This window comes from Ammospiza caudacuta, chromosome 24 (genome assembly GCF_027887145.1).
Source record: "Ammospiza caudacuta isolate bAmmCau1 chromosome 24, bAmmCau1.pri, whole genome shotgun sequence".
Lineage (NCBI taxonomy): Eukaryota > Metazoa > Chordata > Aves > Passeriformes > Passerellidae > Ammospiza > Ammospiza caudacuta.
Window position 1 is genome coordinate 5426319 of NC_080616.1, and position 16445 is coordinate 5442763.

The 16445-nt window shown below is 52.3% G+C and overlaps 2 protein-coding genes across 2 annotated transcripts in view; one reads left to right on the forward strand and one right to left on the reverse strand.

Annotated features, from left to right (window-relative positions):
* CDK18 (cyclin dependent kinase 18) overlaps positions 1 to 13493 on the reverse strand; it is a 45895-nt gene extending 32402 nt beyond the window's left edge. Inside the window, exon 1 of the mRNA XM_058819334.1 lies at positions 13459 to 13493. The gene's annotated coding sequence lies outside the window, so the exon portion shown is untranslated. The remainder of the gene's footprint in view (positions 1 to 13458) is intronic.
* On the forward strand, positions 12299 to 15207 carry LOC131567571 (uncharacterized). The gene is made up of 4 exons (XM_058819227.1): positions 12299 to 12344; positions 13943 to 14066; positions 14130 to 14514; positions 15034 to 15207. Exons 1-4 carry the CDS (start codon positions 12299 to 12301, stop codon positions 15205 to 15207), a joined length of 729 nt encoding a protein of 242 aa, XP_058675210.1.
* The last annotated feature ends 1238 nt before the right edge of the window (positions 15208 to 16445 follow it).

Consider the following 16445-nt stretch of genomic DNA (forward strand, 5'->3'; position numbering starts at 1 on the left):
TCGTGTCAGCGCTTCCCTGGTACGTGCAGCATCCCCAGGGTGGGGGCAGCCTGGATTCTGAGGGTTCTGAGCATTCTGAGGGTTCTGAGGGTTCTGAGCATTCTGAGGATTCTGAGGGTTCCGAGGGTTCTGAGGATTCTGAGGATCCTGAGCATCCCTGCACTCAGGATCAGCAGGTGCCCTGCACTGCTCGTTCACTCCAGAAAGGCTGGAAGTGGGAGCTGTCAGGAAGAACTGAGCAGGAATTTCTCCCTTTTAAACAATTCTGAGGATTCTGAGGATCCCTGCACTGCTGGTTTGCTCCAGAAAGGCTGGAAGTGGGAAATGTCAGGAAAAACTGAGCAGGAATTTCTCCCTTTTACACAGTTCTGAGGATTCTGAGCATCCCTGCACTGAGGGAGTCACAGCCCCTGGATCAGCAGGTGCCCTGCACTGCTGGTTTGCTCCAGAAAGGCTGGAAGTAGGAAATGTCAGGAAAAACTGAGCAGGAATTTCTCCCTTGGACACAATTCTGAGGATTCTGAGGATGCTGAGGATTCTGAGGATCCCTGCACTGCTGGTTTGCTCCACAAAGGCTGGAAGTGGGAAATGTCAGGAAAAACTGAGCAGGAATTTCTCCCTTGGACACAATTCTGAGGATTCTGAGGATGCTGAGGATTCTGAGGATCCCTGCACTGCTGGTTTGCTCCAGAAAGGCTGGAAGCAGGAAATGTCAGCAAAACTGAGCAGGAATTTCTCCCTTTTAAACAATTCTGAGGATTCTGAGGATCCCTGCACTGCTGGTTTGCTCCAGAAAAGCTGGAAGTGGGAAATGTCAGGAAAAACTGAGCAGGAATTTCTCCCTTTTACACAGTTCTGAGGATTCTGAGGATGCTGAGGATTCTGAGGATCCCTGCACTGCTGGTTTGCTCCAGAAAGGCTGGAAGTGGGAAATGTCAGGAAAAACTGAGCAGGAATTTCTCCCTTTTACACAATTCTGAGGATTCTGAGGATGCTGAGGATTCTGAGGATCTCTGCACTGCTGGTTTGCTTCGGAAAGGCTGGAAGTGGGAAATGTCAGGAAAAACTGAGCAGGAATTTCTCCCTTGGACACAATTTTGAGGATTCTGAGGATTCCTGCACTCAGGGAGTCACAGCTGCTGGATCAGCAGGTGCCCTGCACTGCTGGAAGTAGGAAAGGTTTTTCACTCTCTATTGAACAGGAATTTTCCTCCCATGCCCCAAGGCCTCTTCCTGGTCCAGGAGAATGAGGCTGAAACGAAGTTTGGGTGCAAAACGAGGATATTTGGGAAAGGAATCCCTTGAGCTGCAGGGTGGGTTTGACCCGGGGGGGTGACACAGCTCGGCAGGGACAGCTGAGCACAGGAATCCCAGCCCGGCTCCCCTTTCCAAAAAGATATTTAAAGCACCAGGAATGACATCCTGGACACCCGATAGCCCCGTGGAATTTGAGAAATGCAGCCACCTCTGGCACACAGGAAAGGAGGGGCACAAAGAGCAGCACAGAAACAGGATCCTTGGGAGAAACCTTTCCAGAGGGATCCTGGCCTCAAAGGCTCTGGACAGGATTAAAATTTCCCAGAAAAAAACAAAAAAACCCAAAAAACCACAAAACAGTTGGAATCTAAACAAACCCCAGGTTTCTGTGGAGGAGCAGCAGCACCAAGAGCACTCAGAGCAATGAAGAGCTCGGCTCTTTGCCATGGGTTTTTGAGGAGACTGGAAATGTTTTGTCTTGACAAAAGGACTTGGAAAAAAAACCTGAAATCTCTGCCTGTTTTGCTCCACAGCCTGGAGACACCTGGATTTCCACATCCTAAGGAAGAGACGGAGAGCCTTCAGTGGGATTAGTGTTCCATCCTCTCCCAGAAGGATCCCACTGCTCATGAACCAGCCCCAAACCTGGGGCAGATCTTCCTGCAGAGCAAGAATGGAATGAGAGGAGAAGGTGCTGCTGAAAAGAAACTGAAATCTCTGCCTGTTTTCTTCCACAGCCTGGAGACACCTGGATTTCCACATCCTAAGGAAGAGCTGGAGATCCTTCAGTGGGATTAATGTTCCATCCTCTCCCAGCAGATCCCAGCTCCTCAGAGCTGCCACTGCTCCTGAACCAGCCCCAAACCTGGGACAGATTTGATGGAATGGGATGGAATGAAAGGGGAAAGTGCTGCTGAAAAAACCTGAAATCTCTGCCTGCTTTGCTCCACAGCCTGGAGACACCTGGATTTCCACAACCCAAGGAAGACCTGGAGATCCTTCAGTGGGATTGAAGCTCCCTCCTCTCCCTGAAGGATCCCAGCTCCTCGGAGCTCCTGAACCATCCCAAAACCACCCTGGGACAGATTTTCCTGCAGAGCAGGGATGGAATAAGAGGGGAAGTTGCTCCTGCCCTCCTGTCCCTGCTCCAGTCACTCCCAGTCCCAGCCACGGCCGGGGCTTCCCCCAGGACAAAGCTCTGGAGCAGCAGTGCCACAGTTTGGCATTAAAGGCACAAAAACCCCTGGGCTGGAGGGTTGGAAATCTGATTTATTTAAAGCCCTGTGAGGATCACGTGGCTGGGAGGGAGGGAGGGAGCAAACCCTGACTGCACTAAGCTGGGATTAAACCTTAAACCAGCCCTGCACCCATCCTTGGAGGGCCCGGTGGGTATGGGGGAATAGCCAATATTTCCCCATGGGATGGGGAGGAAAAGCAGCCGCAGGGAGGGGAGTGAGGAGGAGCCAACATTTGAGGGATCAGAGGGTTTCCAAGCACAGCAGGAGCTGTGATCAGTATTATTTTTATTTAAATAAATATAGAAATATGATTATTTTTTGATCCCTCTCTCCTAGAGAGGGAAATCCTGCAGAACCTTTCATCCTGACCCTTCCTGATGATCTCCGAGCCCCAGATGGGTGAGATGTGGGATCTGTGGGGTCTGTGGGATCTGTGGAGTCTGTGGGATCTGTGAGATCCTCCTGGCCTGGCTCTGCTTCCCAGCTGAGGGAAGGGATCATCCCAGTCCTTGCTTTTCCCCTAAAAAATTAAACTTTTCCATGAAAAACCTTCAGGGCACTTATGGGAAATTAAATTTTTAGGGGATAATTTAGATAATTTTAATAAGGAGCTAACATAAAATCCAGTTTTATGTTTGCTCCTTATTAAAATTATCTCCAACTTCACTTCCAAGTTAAGAAAAAGGCAACAGAACAGAGAAATCCCACGTGCAATAAACAGATTATTCCTGCCTCAGTGCAAGCCCTGATCCCTTTCCTGGGGAGGAAACATTTCAGGCCTGTCTGGGAACCCGGGTGAGCACGGAGTGTTTGGATAAACCTTGCTCCTTGTTAAACTGTAAATGCCATCTGTGCCACCCAGCCAAGGCCAGCCCTGTGTCCTCAAAGCTGTGGTGTCACTTGTAGACAAAACAAATACGTTGGTGGGGCTGAAAAGCATGAATTTTCCTTTTAATATTAATATATCTTAATAAAATAAATTAAAAACATTTTAATATTAAATGATTTTTAATATTATTCAATAATATATTTAATATAACTTATTTAATAATAATTTAATGGTTTATTTTTAAGATTTTTTTCACTTCAATCTCAGTTTCTCTCTGCTATAAAAGCCTTGCTGGGGATGGGAGCCCCAGTGTCCTTGACAAGCCAGGCTGGTTCCTGCACAAGCCTTGGAGAGATAACAGAGTCCAGAGCGAGATAACAGAGGGAAAGAGAGGGATCTCCCCCAGGAAAAGTCATGGCCGGGCCCCCAGGCCTTGGACACTGCAGCCTGGCTGCATAAAAGAGGATCAGAAGAGGAAAATAATGGAAATAAATTCAAACATTGTGCTTTCCTCCCTACTCCAAACCAAAACATAGAGAAATTTCCATGTGGTTTTCACAGGGAAATAACAGAAATAAAATCAAATATGGTGCTTTTTCCCCCACTTCAAGTCAAAACATAGAGGAATTTCCATGTGGTTTTCACAGGAGTGGAGGAAAATCCACACTAAAAAAGGGATGGCACTGAGCAGGGAGAGACACCTTGGACATTACAGCCTGCTGTGCATAAAAGAGGCATCAGAAACGTAAAAATAATGAAAATAAATTAATATATTGTGCTTTTCCTCTGCCTCCAAATGAAAACTTGGAGCAATTTCTGTGTGTTTTTCACAGGAGTGAGGAAAATCCACACTAAAAAAGGATGGCACCGAGCAGGGCCTTGGGCACTGTCAGGGAGAGGCCTTGGACACTGCAGCCTTCTGTGTATTAAAGAGGCATCAGAAGCAGAAAATAATGAAAATAAACTCAAATATTGTGCTTTTCCCCTCACTCCAAATGAAAACATAGAGGAATTTCTGTGTGGTTTTCACAGGAGTGAGGAAAATCCACACTAAAAAAAGGGATGCTACTGAGCAGGGCCTTGGGCACTGTCAGGGAGAAGCCTTGAACACTGCAGCCTTCTGTGCATAAAACAGGCATCAGAAATGTAAAAATAATGAAAATAAATTCATATATTGTGCTTTTCCTCTGCCTCCAAATGAAAACATGGAGGAATTTATTTGTGTTTTTCACAGGAGTGAGGAAAATCCACACTAAAAAAGGGATGACAACGAGCAGGGCCTTGGGCACTGTCAGGGAGAAGCCTTGAACACTGCAGCCTTCTGTGCATAAAACAGGCATCAGAAACGTAAAAATAATGAAAATAAATTAATATATTGTGCTTTTCCTCTGCCTCCAAATGAAAACATGGAGGAATTTATTTGTGTTTTTCACAGGAGTGAGGAAAATCCACGCTAAAAAAAGGGATGACAACGAGCAGGGCCTTGGGCACTGTCAGGGAGAGAGGCCTTGGCAACTGCAGCCACCAGAAGCAGAAAATAAATTCAAATATTGTGCTTTTCTACTCACTCCAAATCAAAACATAGAAGAATTTGCATGTGATTTTCACAGGAGTGGAAGAAAATCCATACTAAAAAAGGGATGACACTGGGCAGGGAGAGAAACCTTGGACATTACAGCCTGCTGTGCATAAAAGAGGCATCAGAAGCAGAAAATAATGAAAATAAATTCATATATTGTGCTTTTCCTCTGCCTCTAAATAAAAACATGGAGGAATTTCTGTGTTTTTCACAGGAGTGGAGGAAAATCCACACTAAGAAAGGGATGACACTGAGCAGGGCCTTGGGCACTGTCAGGGAGAGAGGCTTTGGCAACTGCAGCCACCAGAAGCAGAAAATAATGAAAATAAATTCGAATATTGTGCTTTTCTCCTCACTCCAAATCAAAACATAGAAGAGTTTGCATGTGGTTTTCACAGGAGTGGAGGAAAATCCATGTTAAAAAAGGGATGACACTGGGCAGGGAGAGAGACCTTGGACATTACAGCCTGCTGTGCATAAAAGAGGCATCAGAAACGTAAAAATAATGAAAATAAATTCATATATTGTGCTTTTCCTCTGCCTCCAAATGAAAACATGGAGGAATTTATTTGTGTTTTTCACAGGAGTGAGGAAAATCCACGCTAAAAAAAGGGATGACAACGAGCAGGGCCTTGGGCACTGTCAGGGAGAGAGGCCTTGGCAACTGCAGCCACCAGAAGCAGAAAATAAATTCAAATATTGTGCTTTTCTACTCACTCCAAATCAAAACATAGAAGAATTTGCATGTGGTTTTCACAGGAGTGGAAGAAAATCCACACTTAAAATGGGATGACACCAAGCAGGGAGAGAGACCTTGGACATTACAGCCTGCTGTGCATAAAACAGGCGTCAGAAACATAAAAATAATGAAAATAAATTCATATATTGTGCTTTTCCTCTGCCTCCAAATGAAAACATGGAGGAATTTCTGTGTTGTTTTCACAGGAGTGGAGGAAAATCCACACTAAAAAAGGGATGACACTGAGCAGGGCCTTGGGCACTGTCAGGGAGAGAGGCCTTGGCAACTGCAGCCACCAGAAGCAGAAAATAATGAAAATAAATTCAAATATTGTGCTTTCCCCCTCACTCCCAATGAAAACAGAGGAATTTCCATGTGGTTTTCATCACATAGAAGTGATGGAGTGGAAGAAAATCCACACTAAAAAAGGGATGACACTGGGCAGGGCTGTTCCAAGTGCATCCAATCCTCCTCTCCTGCCTCCCAGCTGATAAGGAAACGCTGGAGATAAGGCAGGATTAGAACCCTGAGGTTTCAATAGAGGAGGGATTTTGGCCCAGGCCCTCTCAGCAGGGCCTCCCAGTGCTCCCAGTTGTGATTTGGTTCAGCACTGGTGTGGCTGCCTGTGCCTGCTGCAGGCTGGGCCTGCCATGCTATGATAGCGCAATTAGTGGCACAATTAATCGTTAATCAGGGGGGATTGGGAGGGATTAAGTTCTTAAACAGCACACGTGCTGCTAATGGTGATTTATAAAAATGCTCCTTCCCCCTCGGATGCTCTGCTGTGTTTGCCTGGAATTAAAATGCCCCAATTGAGCCTTTTCGGGGCACTTTTCTGAGGAAATGGCTCTGCCCATCCCCGTGTGGGGGATCCAGAAGATCCCAGCCAGGCTCTGCAGGGACAGGGCACCCACGGGAGTGAGGGGACAGCATGGGACAGTGACAGGACAGAGATGGGATAACAATGGGACAGTGATGGAGCAGTGATGGGACAGAGATGGGAGAGCAGGGGACAGTGACAGGACAGCGAGGGGACAGTGATGGGACAATGATGGAGCAGTGATGGGATAACAATGGGACAGTGATGGGACAGAGATGGGATAACAATGATGGGGAAGTGATGGAACAGTGAGGGGACAGTGAGGGACACCATGGGACAATATGGGATAGAGATGGGGCAATGATGGGATAACAACAGGATAATGATGGGAGAGTGATGGGACAGCAATGGGGCAATGATGGGACAGAGGCGGGAAATTATGGGACAGAGATGGGGCAGCAGTGGGACAGTGAAGGAGCAGCAATGGGACAAAGATGGGACAGAGATGGGATAACAATGGAATAATAATAGGACAGAGATGGGATAAGGATGGGACAGCAATGGGAGAATGATGGGACAGTGGTGGGACAGCAATGGGACAGAGATGGGACAATGATGGGACTATGATGGGACAGCTCCTGCTGCTCCTGCTGTCCCCAGGGCCTCTGGGAGCCACTGCTGAGCAGAGGATGTGGCAGGCAGGGTGTGGGCTGGTGTTGGGCTGATTTGTTCAATTCCGTTTGTCACAGAGACTCTCTTTGCATTTTAATTTGGATCAGACACAAACCAGACACAAACCAAACCCTCCAGTTCTGCCTCCTCCTCCTCAGAGTCTCCAGGCACACCAAGATCATTTCCTTCGTTCTGTTGTTTATGGATCTACCGGATCAGGGCAGGATCCTCAGTTCCTGACATCTCCTGAAGATCCCTCTGCATCTACATTTCCTCCAGCACAGCCTTGGCCATAAACCACCAACCTAAAAGGTTTTCCACCCAATAATTCCAGTCATAGATGGCATTAATCCAAGCTCCAGGTGATGTTCCATGCTGGAATGCAGGAAAAAAAACCCCAAAGTGCTGAATTTATATTTCTGTGCGTGTTCCCAAGTGCAGAATCGAGGCTCCTGCTCACAAACCTTGTCAGATTTAGCAACTAAAAAAAGCCAAGGCTCTGAGAGTGGGAAGTGCTGGGAGCAACAGGAGAGAGGGAAAAGCTGGGGGGTGTTTTGAGGATAAATCCCCCCAGGATCAGGAATCCCAACCTCGGAGTGACCAGCACATTAATGCTGCCTGAATAACTAAATAGAAAATAAACTATTAAAATCAAAATGGAGAAAGAGCAGAAATAAAAGGAACGCTGGGAATGTTTTCCCGCTTCCCAAAAAAAGGCACATTTTGATTTCTTTGGGGGTTTTGGTGTTTATGGTCGGCTTCAGCAGCCTCTCCTTTTAAATGGAGCGATTCAAGGCAAAATCAGCACAAAAAATCTGCTCAAAGCCAGTGCCCAGCCCCACTCCAGCTGGGAAAATTTGGGTTGTTTTAAAGGAAATGGCTGAGGATTTCAGGGATTGGGGAAAAAAGAGAGGGAGAGGGTTCATGGAGAGGGTTCAATAATAAAAACACTGAGAAGGTGCCCAAAAGATGAATTAAATTGATAAACCCCAGAGCACAGCGAGCCAGGAGCTGTTTGATTCAGACCAACACATCCGGGAGAGATTTTTAGGTCTCAGGTTTGAGATCCAGAGCTGCCAGTGATGGGACTTTCCCAACCCCAGGAATAAAATCTGTGCCTCAGTTTCCCAGCTGATACATGAAGATGACAAGGGCGGTGCAAGGGTGGAAGGTTTGGGTGTCACCAATAAAATAAATAAGGGAAAAACTTAAAAACTAACAAAATAACGAACAGAAAATGCCATTAATTGGATTGTCCTCGTTAGCAGCATCCTTCCTGGTGCCCACAGGAGCTCTCCCTTCCCAGGCACTCAGGAAGGGGCAGTGATTCCAACCCCACTCTCTGCATTTTCCCCCCTCTCAGGTGACCCAGGTGTCCCAGCAGAGGTGACAGGGACCGAGCTCTGACAGCTCTGGATTGGGAATTCACCCCTCAATTTATGATTTTTGTTGTGGCAGTGCCTGCAGGCCCCAGGGATGGAGGGGCCCACGGTGACAAACAAGGAATTGTCCCCTGCTTTGAACCCACACAGGGAGGGGAAAGGGAAGCAAACCCAGCTGAGATCCCTGAAATGTCCCATCTGAGCTGCTCCTGGACCCCAAACAGCAGCAATCCCTGCAAACAGCAGCTCAAACACCCCCGTCTGAACACCTCCCAAGTTATTTCTGCCCCCAGCACCCCAGGGGTGGCAGGAATGGCAGAAAATGGGAACAAAAGCTACAACCAAAGGTGGAATTTCTGGTGCTGGCAGTGGGATTGAGTGCCTGGAGCATCCTCCTGCTCCCTGAGCTGCATCCCCAAAGTCCTGCCTGGCCCTGGAGCATCCTCCTGCTCCCTGAGCTGCATCCCTGCATGTCCTGCCTCCACCTGGAGCATCCTCCTGCTCCCTGAGCTGCATCCCTGCATGTCCTGCCTCCACCTGGAGCATCCTCCTGCTTCCTGAGCTGCATTCCTGCAGTCCTGCCTCCACCTGGAGCATCCTCCTGCTTCCTGAGCTGCATCCCCACAGTCCTAACTCCACCTGGAGCATCCTCCTGCTTCCTGAGCTGCATCCCTGCATGTCCTGCCTCCACCTGGAGCATCCTCCTGCTTCCTGAGCTGCATTCCTGCAGTCCTGCCTCCACCTGGAGCATCCTCCTGCTCCCTGAGCTGCATTCCTGCATGTCCTGCCTCCACCTGGAGCATCCTCCTGCTCCCTGAGCTGCATTCCTGCATGTCCTGCCTCCATCTGGAGCATCCTCCTGCTTCCTGAGCTGCATCCCCACAGTCCTAACTCCACCTGGAGCATCCTCCTGCTCCCTGAGCTGCATTCCTGCAGTCCTGCCTCCACCTGGAGCATCCTCCTGCTCCCTGAGCTGCATTCCTGCATGTCCTGCCTCCACCTGGAGCATCCTCCTGCTCCCTGAGCTGCATCCCCACACCCCTGGAGCTGCAATCTGCACCCAGAGCTGCTGCTCAGGTGTGGGAAGGAACGCCCAGATTCCCAGCAGGGATCAGGAATTGATGTTGGCAATTCCCAGTGGGGAATGAGGCTGGGAAAATCCTGCGGTGGCTCAGAGCTCATCCCTAAAAGAGCAGGGAGAGGCAGGAGGAAAGGGAAAGCTCTGAGGCTGGGGCTGGAAGGAGCTGTGTGGAGGGAGGGAGGTGAAGGACGAGCAGACAGATGAGAGGTGGCAGCAGTGGCAGCGGCACAGATGAACCCCAGCCCTCTGCCAGGGCTTCCCGTGCTGCTGCCTGCCTCCAAAACCATCCCCCAGCAGTTTCCAGTTTCCCTTCCAGCCAGACAAGAGATGGGAGCCAGAGATTGGGAGGCACTGAGCAAACAAGCAGCAGATGAGCAGCACTGGCTGCGGGCAGAACGCTGCTGCCTTGGAAAGGAGGCCGGGCTGGGAGATTGGGAGAGGGCAAAAGATGCTGGGGCTGATTACAGAGCACTCTGCAGAGTTAATTGTTCACCAGATTGGGATCTGGGCCACCTCCACCAACAGGCTGCTTCCTGCCGTCGGCTTTCCTGGACAAACAGAGGAGCCAGTGGATTTAGAGGGGAGCAAAGGCAGCAGGGCAAAGCTCTGCCTGCACAGGGTTCACTCCTGAACCCCACCAGAGCCCTCTCATCGCTCCCCTGCCTGCACAAACCCAGCCCGGCTGAGCTCAGCTTTTGGGGTGTCAGCACATGAATTACACACAGCAGAACTCGCTCCAGCCTCGGCATCTCCTCTGAGCTGAGCCAAGCTCCCCTGTCCTGCTGCCTGGAGGAGCTGCCTCCATTTCCCCGAGGATGCAAGGAGAATCTGGGAGGCTCCTCCTGAGCCTAAGCCCTTTTGGAAACTCTTACTCCTCTTGGACATGACTGCAAACAAACAGATCCCAGCCCTTCTGGAGATTCTCAGCCCTCCTGGCCCAAACCTCAGCTCTGTGGAAGCCAGAGGAATGTCCCAGGGTTTACAGGCATTGACCAAACATTCATTTCTCCCCAAAAGGCCAGACCAAGGGGATGATGGTCTCAGTGAAAACTGCAACATGGATATTTTAATTCACATGGTGAGCGGACATCCAGGATTCTGCCTGACCAGGTGGTGGGACAGGGAGAACTGAAGGATTCTCATGGATTTGGGATATCAAAACTCAGCTGAGCTCCCTGTAGCACCCTGAGCCATTTTGCCTCTGTGTTTTACCCTCTGTAAAATGCAGTGCCAGCAAGGGAAGGCAAAAACTGTCCCCTGCAGCACCCTCTGCACCCCATCCTGTCCCCAGGGCACAAGTGGCTCTGACTGTCACAGACATCTTTTATGAAAAATCCTTTCTTTAAAATTTTTCCTCCTGAGAAGCTGAGAGGCCTCAGGAACAAAATGCAAACAATGGTTATCTGCTGCTGTGGGATGCAACAGGTGCATCTGTGATTGGTCTCATGTGGTTGTTTCTTATTAATGGCCAATCACAGCCCAGCTGTCTCGGACAGAGTCCAAGCTACAAACCTTTGTTATCATTCTTTGCTATTCTATTCTTAGCCAGCCTTCTGAGAGAATCCTTTCTTCTATTCTTTTAGTATAGTTTTAATATTATATATATAATAAATTTATAAATATTTATATATAATAAATATATAAATATTTATAGATCATAAATATATATATCATAACATAATAAATCAAACCTTCTGAAACACGGAGTCAAATCCTCGTCTCTTCCCTCAGCCTGAGACCCCTGTGAACAGCGTCACAACTGTCCCCTGCAGCACCCCCTGCACCCCAGCCTGTCCCCAGGGGACAAGGGACGCTGGCAAGGAATGCACACCAGAGGCAGCAGCTCAAGATTTAAAGCAGCTCGTTTGGAAGGCAATAAAAAGCAGCCAGCTGCACTTGAGCCACCTGTAGCCAGCAATGTGTGACACCATCCCTCCCCTCTGTCACCCTGTCACCAGCACAGCCTCTCTGAAGGGCCCATTCAGGGCCCCACAAAGAGCTGCCTCAGTGAAAGGGAGATGGAGATGAGGATCCAGTGCTTCCCATCCCTGCCAGCATCCCAGGGCTCTGCAGAGCTCGGGGAGCAAAGCCCTGGGAACAAAGCAAGGTCAGGAGCTGCCAGATGGGGGGACTCGGACGTGGGGACACGGCGGTGACGTGGCCAAGGCCAGGCAGAATCCCTGGCAAGGCCATGGACACAGGGAGATCTCCAGAGCCCTGATTAGCTGTAATTTTTTCTCTCTTTCTCTCCATCCCAGCAGGATGAGAGAGGAGGAACTCCCAGGATTTCTGGCGAGGTTGTTCCACTACTCATTTATGAGCTGCTCCCATTTGGACGTGGTGCTGATATTTTCCAGCGTGAGTGAGTAAGCCTGGGAACCTGGGAACAAATCTGTGAGCCCTGCCTGGAGCACAGACACCAAAACTCGCTCGGAAATATTCTGGTGTCAGAGAAAGCCTGAAAATCAGCACACTCTGAGCTGGGTGCCTCTCACACTGAGGAAATTCCATGGATGGGGTGAGCTGGGTGCTCTCCTGTTCCTGCCTCTTCCTTCTGGGACTCTTGGACGTCCCCTCCCACCTTTTCCAAGGGAGGAGAGGATTCTCCACATCACAAATGCACTGAGATCTCTGTGTGTGCCCGCTGGCGCCGTGTCCATGACCCGGGGGCCAGATTCCTGGAGGGAATCTCTTCAGGACCATGGGAACTGCTTTTCCCGAGCTCTCCCCTGCCCTGTCACAGCCTGGTGAGGCTGGAGAGCAGGACTCTGCTTGCACTGACCACATCTCAGCCCCACGTGCTGGCACATCCCAGATCCACACCCCAAACCTGCCCCACACCACCGAGGAGAAGGGAATGAATTAAAATTAATCCCAGCTCCTCGCAGGGCCCTGTTTGACGGCTCTTGTCCTTTCACAAACCTCCAACTTTCTGCCTGATGCTTGTTCAAAGCTTTTCCCCCTTCAGGCACCATCTCCGAGCCCAGCACACATCACATCTTGAAGCACAGCACAAAACCCAGCGCCAGCAGCCCCAGGCCTGACCCTGATTCTTTCAGAGCTGATGCCACCATTGTGCCAACACGCTCAGCCCAGGTTGTTTTCACCGAGACACGAGGCTGTTAAAGCTTTTCATGCTGCCATGGCGCAGAGGGCAGCTCTCAAGGGGCTGTCTGGCGACAGAGGGGGGACACATTATGGGACACAGCCCCGGGAGCTGTCACAGCAACAGGAGAGATGCAGCTGATGGTGACAGCCGCCCAAAACTGCAGCGCCAGGGGAATGCCGAGCTGCCAGCCCGGGGCAGGGCTCCCTTCCCCCGGACTGACCCTGGGGGTCACTTCCACACTCAAAGGGTCCCCCCAGACCCCTCACGGCGCGCCCACCCAGGGATGCCCATCACAATCCATAACCTGGAACAGATTTAGGACCGAACACGCGCAGGAATTCCCTCACTGGGGAGCACCAGGGTACAAATCCGAGCTGAGCCCTCCCTCTCCCTCTCCGTGCCTCCAACTCCAGCTCTCCCCTCCCCTCGGGACTTGGGACTCCTCTCCCAGGCCCACAGGCAGCAGCGGTGGCCCCCGGAGGAGCAGGGTCCCCGGAGGGGCTGAGGGGCGAGCAGGGTCCCCACAGGGGCGAGCAAGGTCCCCGAAGGGGCTGGGGGGGGCGGACAGGACCCCCAGAGGGTCTGGAGGGACTGGCATGGCTCCCGGAGGGGCTGAGGGCCGAGCAGGGTCCCTGGAGGGGCTGGAGAAGCGAGCAGGGCTCCCGGAGGGGCTGAGGGCCGAGCAGGGCTCTCGGAGGGGCTCGGGGGCGATCAGGGTCCCCGGCCCGCGGCGGGGTGACCGCGGCACTCACCGGGCGCCGAGCCGGTCGCTCTCCCTTCCCTCCTGCCGTGTCCCTTCCTCCTTCCTGCGGGGCAGAGCAGGGGCGGTGCTGCGGGAGCCGCGGGGCCGCTCCGGGAACGGGGCCGGGCTGCGAGAGGAGCGGGGCCGGCAGCGGAGAGCGGCTGGAGCGGCACCGGCACCGGAGCGGGGCGGATGCTGGAGGCGGTACCGGAGCAGGAGAGGCTTGGAGCGGTCCGGGAGAGCTGGAGAGGTGCCGGTGCCGGAGCAGGAAAAGGGTTGGAGCGGTCCCGGTGCCGATGGAATAGGAACGGTGCCGGGGAGTCGGAGCGGTGCCGGGGGAACGGGAGCGGTGCCGGTGCTGGTACCGGGGGAATTGGAGCGGTGCCGGTGCCGGTATCGAGCAGGGCGAGTGGGAGCGGTGCCGGTGCCGGAGCAGGAAAAGGGTTGGAGGGTGCCGGTGCCGGTGGAGGGGGAATTGGGAGCGGTGCCGGTAGCGGGGCCCGGGCAGTCGGAGCGCAGCCGGTGCCGGTACCGGGGTAGTCGGAGCAGTGCCGGTGCCGGTGCCAGGGGAATCAAAGCGGTGCCGGTGCCGGTAGCGGAGCCCGGGCAGTCGGAGAGGTGCCGGTACCGGGGAATTGGAGCGGTGCCGGTGCCGGTAGCGGAGCCCGGGCAGTCGGAGAGGTGCCGGTACCGGGGAATTGGAGCGGTGCCGGTGCCGGTAGCGGAGCCCGGGCAGTCGGGGCGCGGTGCGGGACCCGCCGCGGTGCGGGAGCGCTGCCGGCGCTCGGTTCCGTGCGGCGCTGGCTCCTCCCCGCCGCAGCCCCGGGAGCAGGAGCCCGCTCGGCCCCGCCGGCCCGGGCAGGAGCCGCGCTCGGAGAGCACAAACACACAAACACACAAACAGCGATCCCCGCCTCGCTCTCCGGTCCAGCTCCCTCCTGCGGCTCCTCCCGAGACACCGGCACCGGCCCCGTGCGGGTTTCAGCCTCTCCGGGTTGTGGATTTAGCAGCGGCTCCCCCACCCATTCCAGCTCCTTGTTGTCGTATATTTAGTCAAACATTCTGGGTTGGCCAAAAATAGAGCAGCCGTGGAAATAAATCAGGCTGACTGGAGGTGCCAACATTGTCTGCCTGAGAGTAATTAATTTCTTATATCCTCGGCTATATTAATCCTCGCCTTCCCTGCACACGCCGCCCTGTCTGTCAGCAGAGTTGTTGTGATTAGTGCCGAAATCTGGGGGATGTGCAGGAGTGGGGAAGGGCAGGGGGAAACTGAGGCAGCGAAGCACAAAATCCATCTCCACAGGGTGTGGGGAGGGGGAACGCAGAGGGCACAGCAGGGCTGGTGAGGAGGATGGAAGGGGATGCAAATTCTGTGGGGGGAAATCCAACATTTAGGGTCTTCTTTCCAGACGTGGATATTCCACAAAAAAAAAAAAAAAAAAAAAAAAAGGAAAAAAGAAAATGGTCCAGGAGACACAAATTCGGGCTTCCTCAGTTGTGCTGCTGCCAGAACTCTTTTCCCCGTGTTCTTTCCGAATGTGGGAGTCTCGCTGGACTTGCTGACTCTCAATTCTTATCTCAGAAGCACCAGGCTGGCTGGAGACACCTCGGGGAGTGGGACAGTGCTTCCCAGATGGCGCAGCAGGAGCATCAAATCCGAGCCCCCATGGAGGGAAGGGATGTTCTAGAAGGATCCATCTCCTCTGGTCACCTCAGCCTGTCCCAGGGCAGCACCCCTGAGGCCCTTGAGGGGTGAAGCCTTCAGCAGCAGCTCTTCAGTGGGAGCAGGAGCTGAACCAGCCCCTCTAGGAGCGTGTGGGGGGCTCAGAACTGAGGCCCAGTGACCCAGCAGGGACGTGGTGGCTTTGCAGCAGGGGTGAGATGCCATCCTGGGTGACACAGGGTGAGCAGCTCGTCTGTCACCCATGTCTGATGGGGATTGGCATCCTGGGCTCTGCAGGGCTCGGGGAGGAGCAGCAAAGTGGGGACAGGGGGGATGTGGGTGTGGGGTGCGATGCAGGGTGTGACATCCAGGCTGTGTGTGACACCCAGGGTTATGTGTGACATGCAGAGCTGTGTGTGACACGCAGGGCTACGTGTGACAGCCAGGGTTATGTGTGACATGCAGGGCTGTGTGTGACATCCAGGGTTATGTGTGACAACCAGGGCTATGTGTGACACCCAGGCTGTGTGTGACATGCACAGTTATGGTGTGACATCCAGGGCTCTGTGTGACACCCAGGGTTATGTGTGACACCCAGGGCTCTGTGTGACACCCAGGGCTCTGTGTGACACCCAGGGCTCTGTGTGACAGCCAGGGCTATGTGTGACACCCAGGGCTCTGTGTGACAGCCAGACTGGCTCCTGTGGCCACTGCCCTCCTGTCACCCCTGGTCAATGAGTACCCGGTCACGTGTGTGCTCACTCATTGCCCTGTGAGTGCCCACCCCGCTCCCTTCCTACTGCACAAATGCACTTTGGGGAGGTTTTTCCCACATCCCAGTCTCTGCCATGGCTCTGACTTCCACATTCACCATTTTCCTCCATTTAGAGGGGAGATGTCACCCTGGGGGAGGTGTCTCAGGCACCCGTGGGTCGTTCCCAATCACTGCTGCCACCCCTCCCATGCCACAATTCCGGTGCCTTAAATCCAGTTTGAAACTGAAAGGAAAAGAGATTCCCAGGAAAGGAGATTGCCAGGAAAAGAGAGTCCCAGGGAAAGAGAGTCCCAGGGAAAGAGAGTCCCAGGAAAAGAGATTCCCAGGGAAAGAGAGTCCCAGGAAAGGAGATTGCCAGGAAAAGAGATTGCCAGGAAAAGAGAGTCCCAGGGAAAGAGATTCAGAGGAAAAGAGATTCTCAGGAAAAGAGATTTGCAGGAAAGGAGATTGCCAGGAAAAGAGATTCCCAGGGAAAGAGATTCTCAGGAAAAGAGATTCAGAGAAAAAGAGATTCCCAGGGAAAGAGATTCACAGGAAAAGAGATTCCCAGGGAAAA

Coding starts and splice junctions, on each gene's coding strand:
- LOC131567571 (XM_058819227.1), top strand. CDS start 12,299: ATGGGAACTGCTTTTCCCGAGCTCTCCCCTGCCCTGTCACAGCCTG. Junction 12,345..13,942: donor CCCTGCCCTGTCACAGCCTG/GTGAGGCTGGAG, acceptor CGGTGCCGGTAG/CGGGGCCCGGGCAGTCGGAG. Junction 14,515..15,033: donor TATTTAGTCAAACATTCTGG/GTTGGCCAAAAA, acceptor TTCTTATCTCAG/AAGCACCAGGCTGGCTGGAG.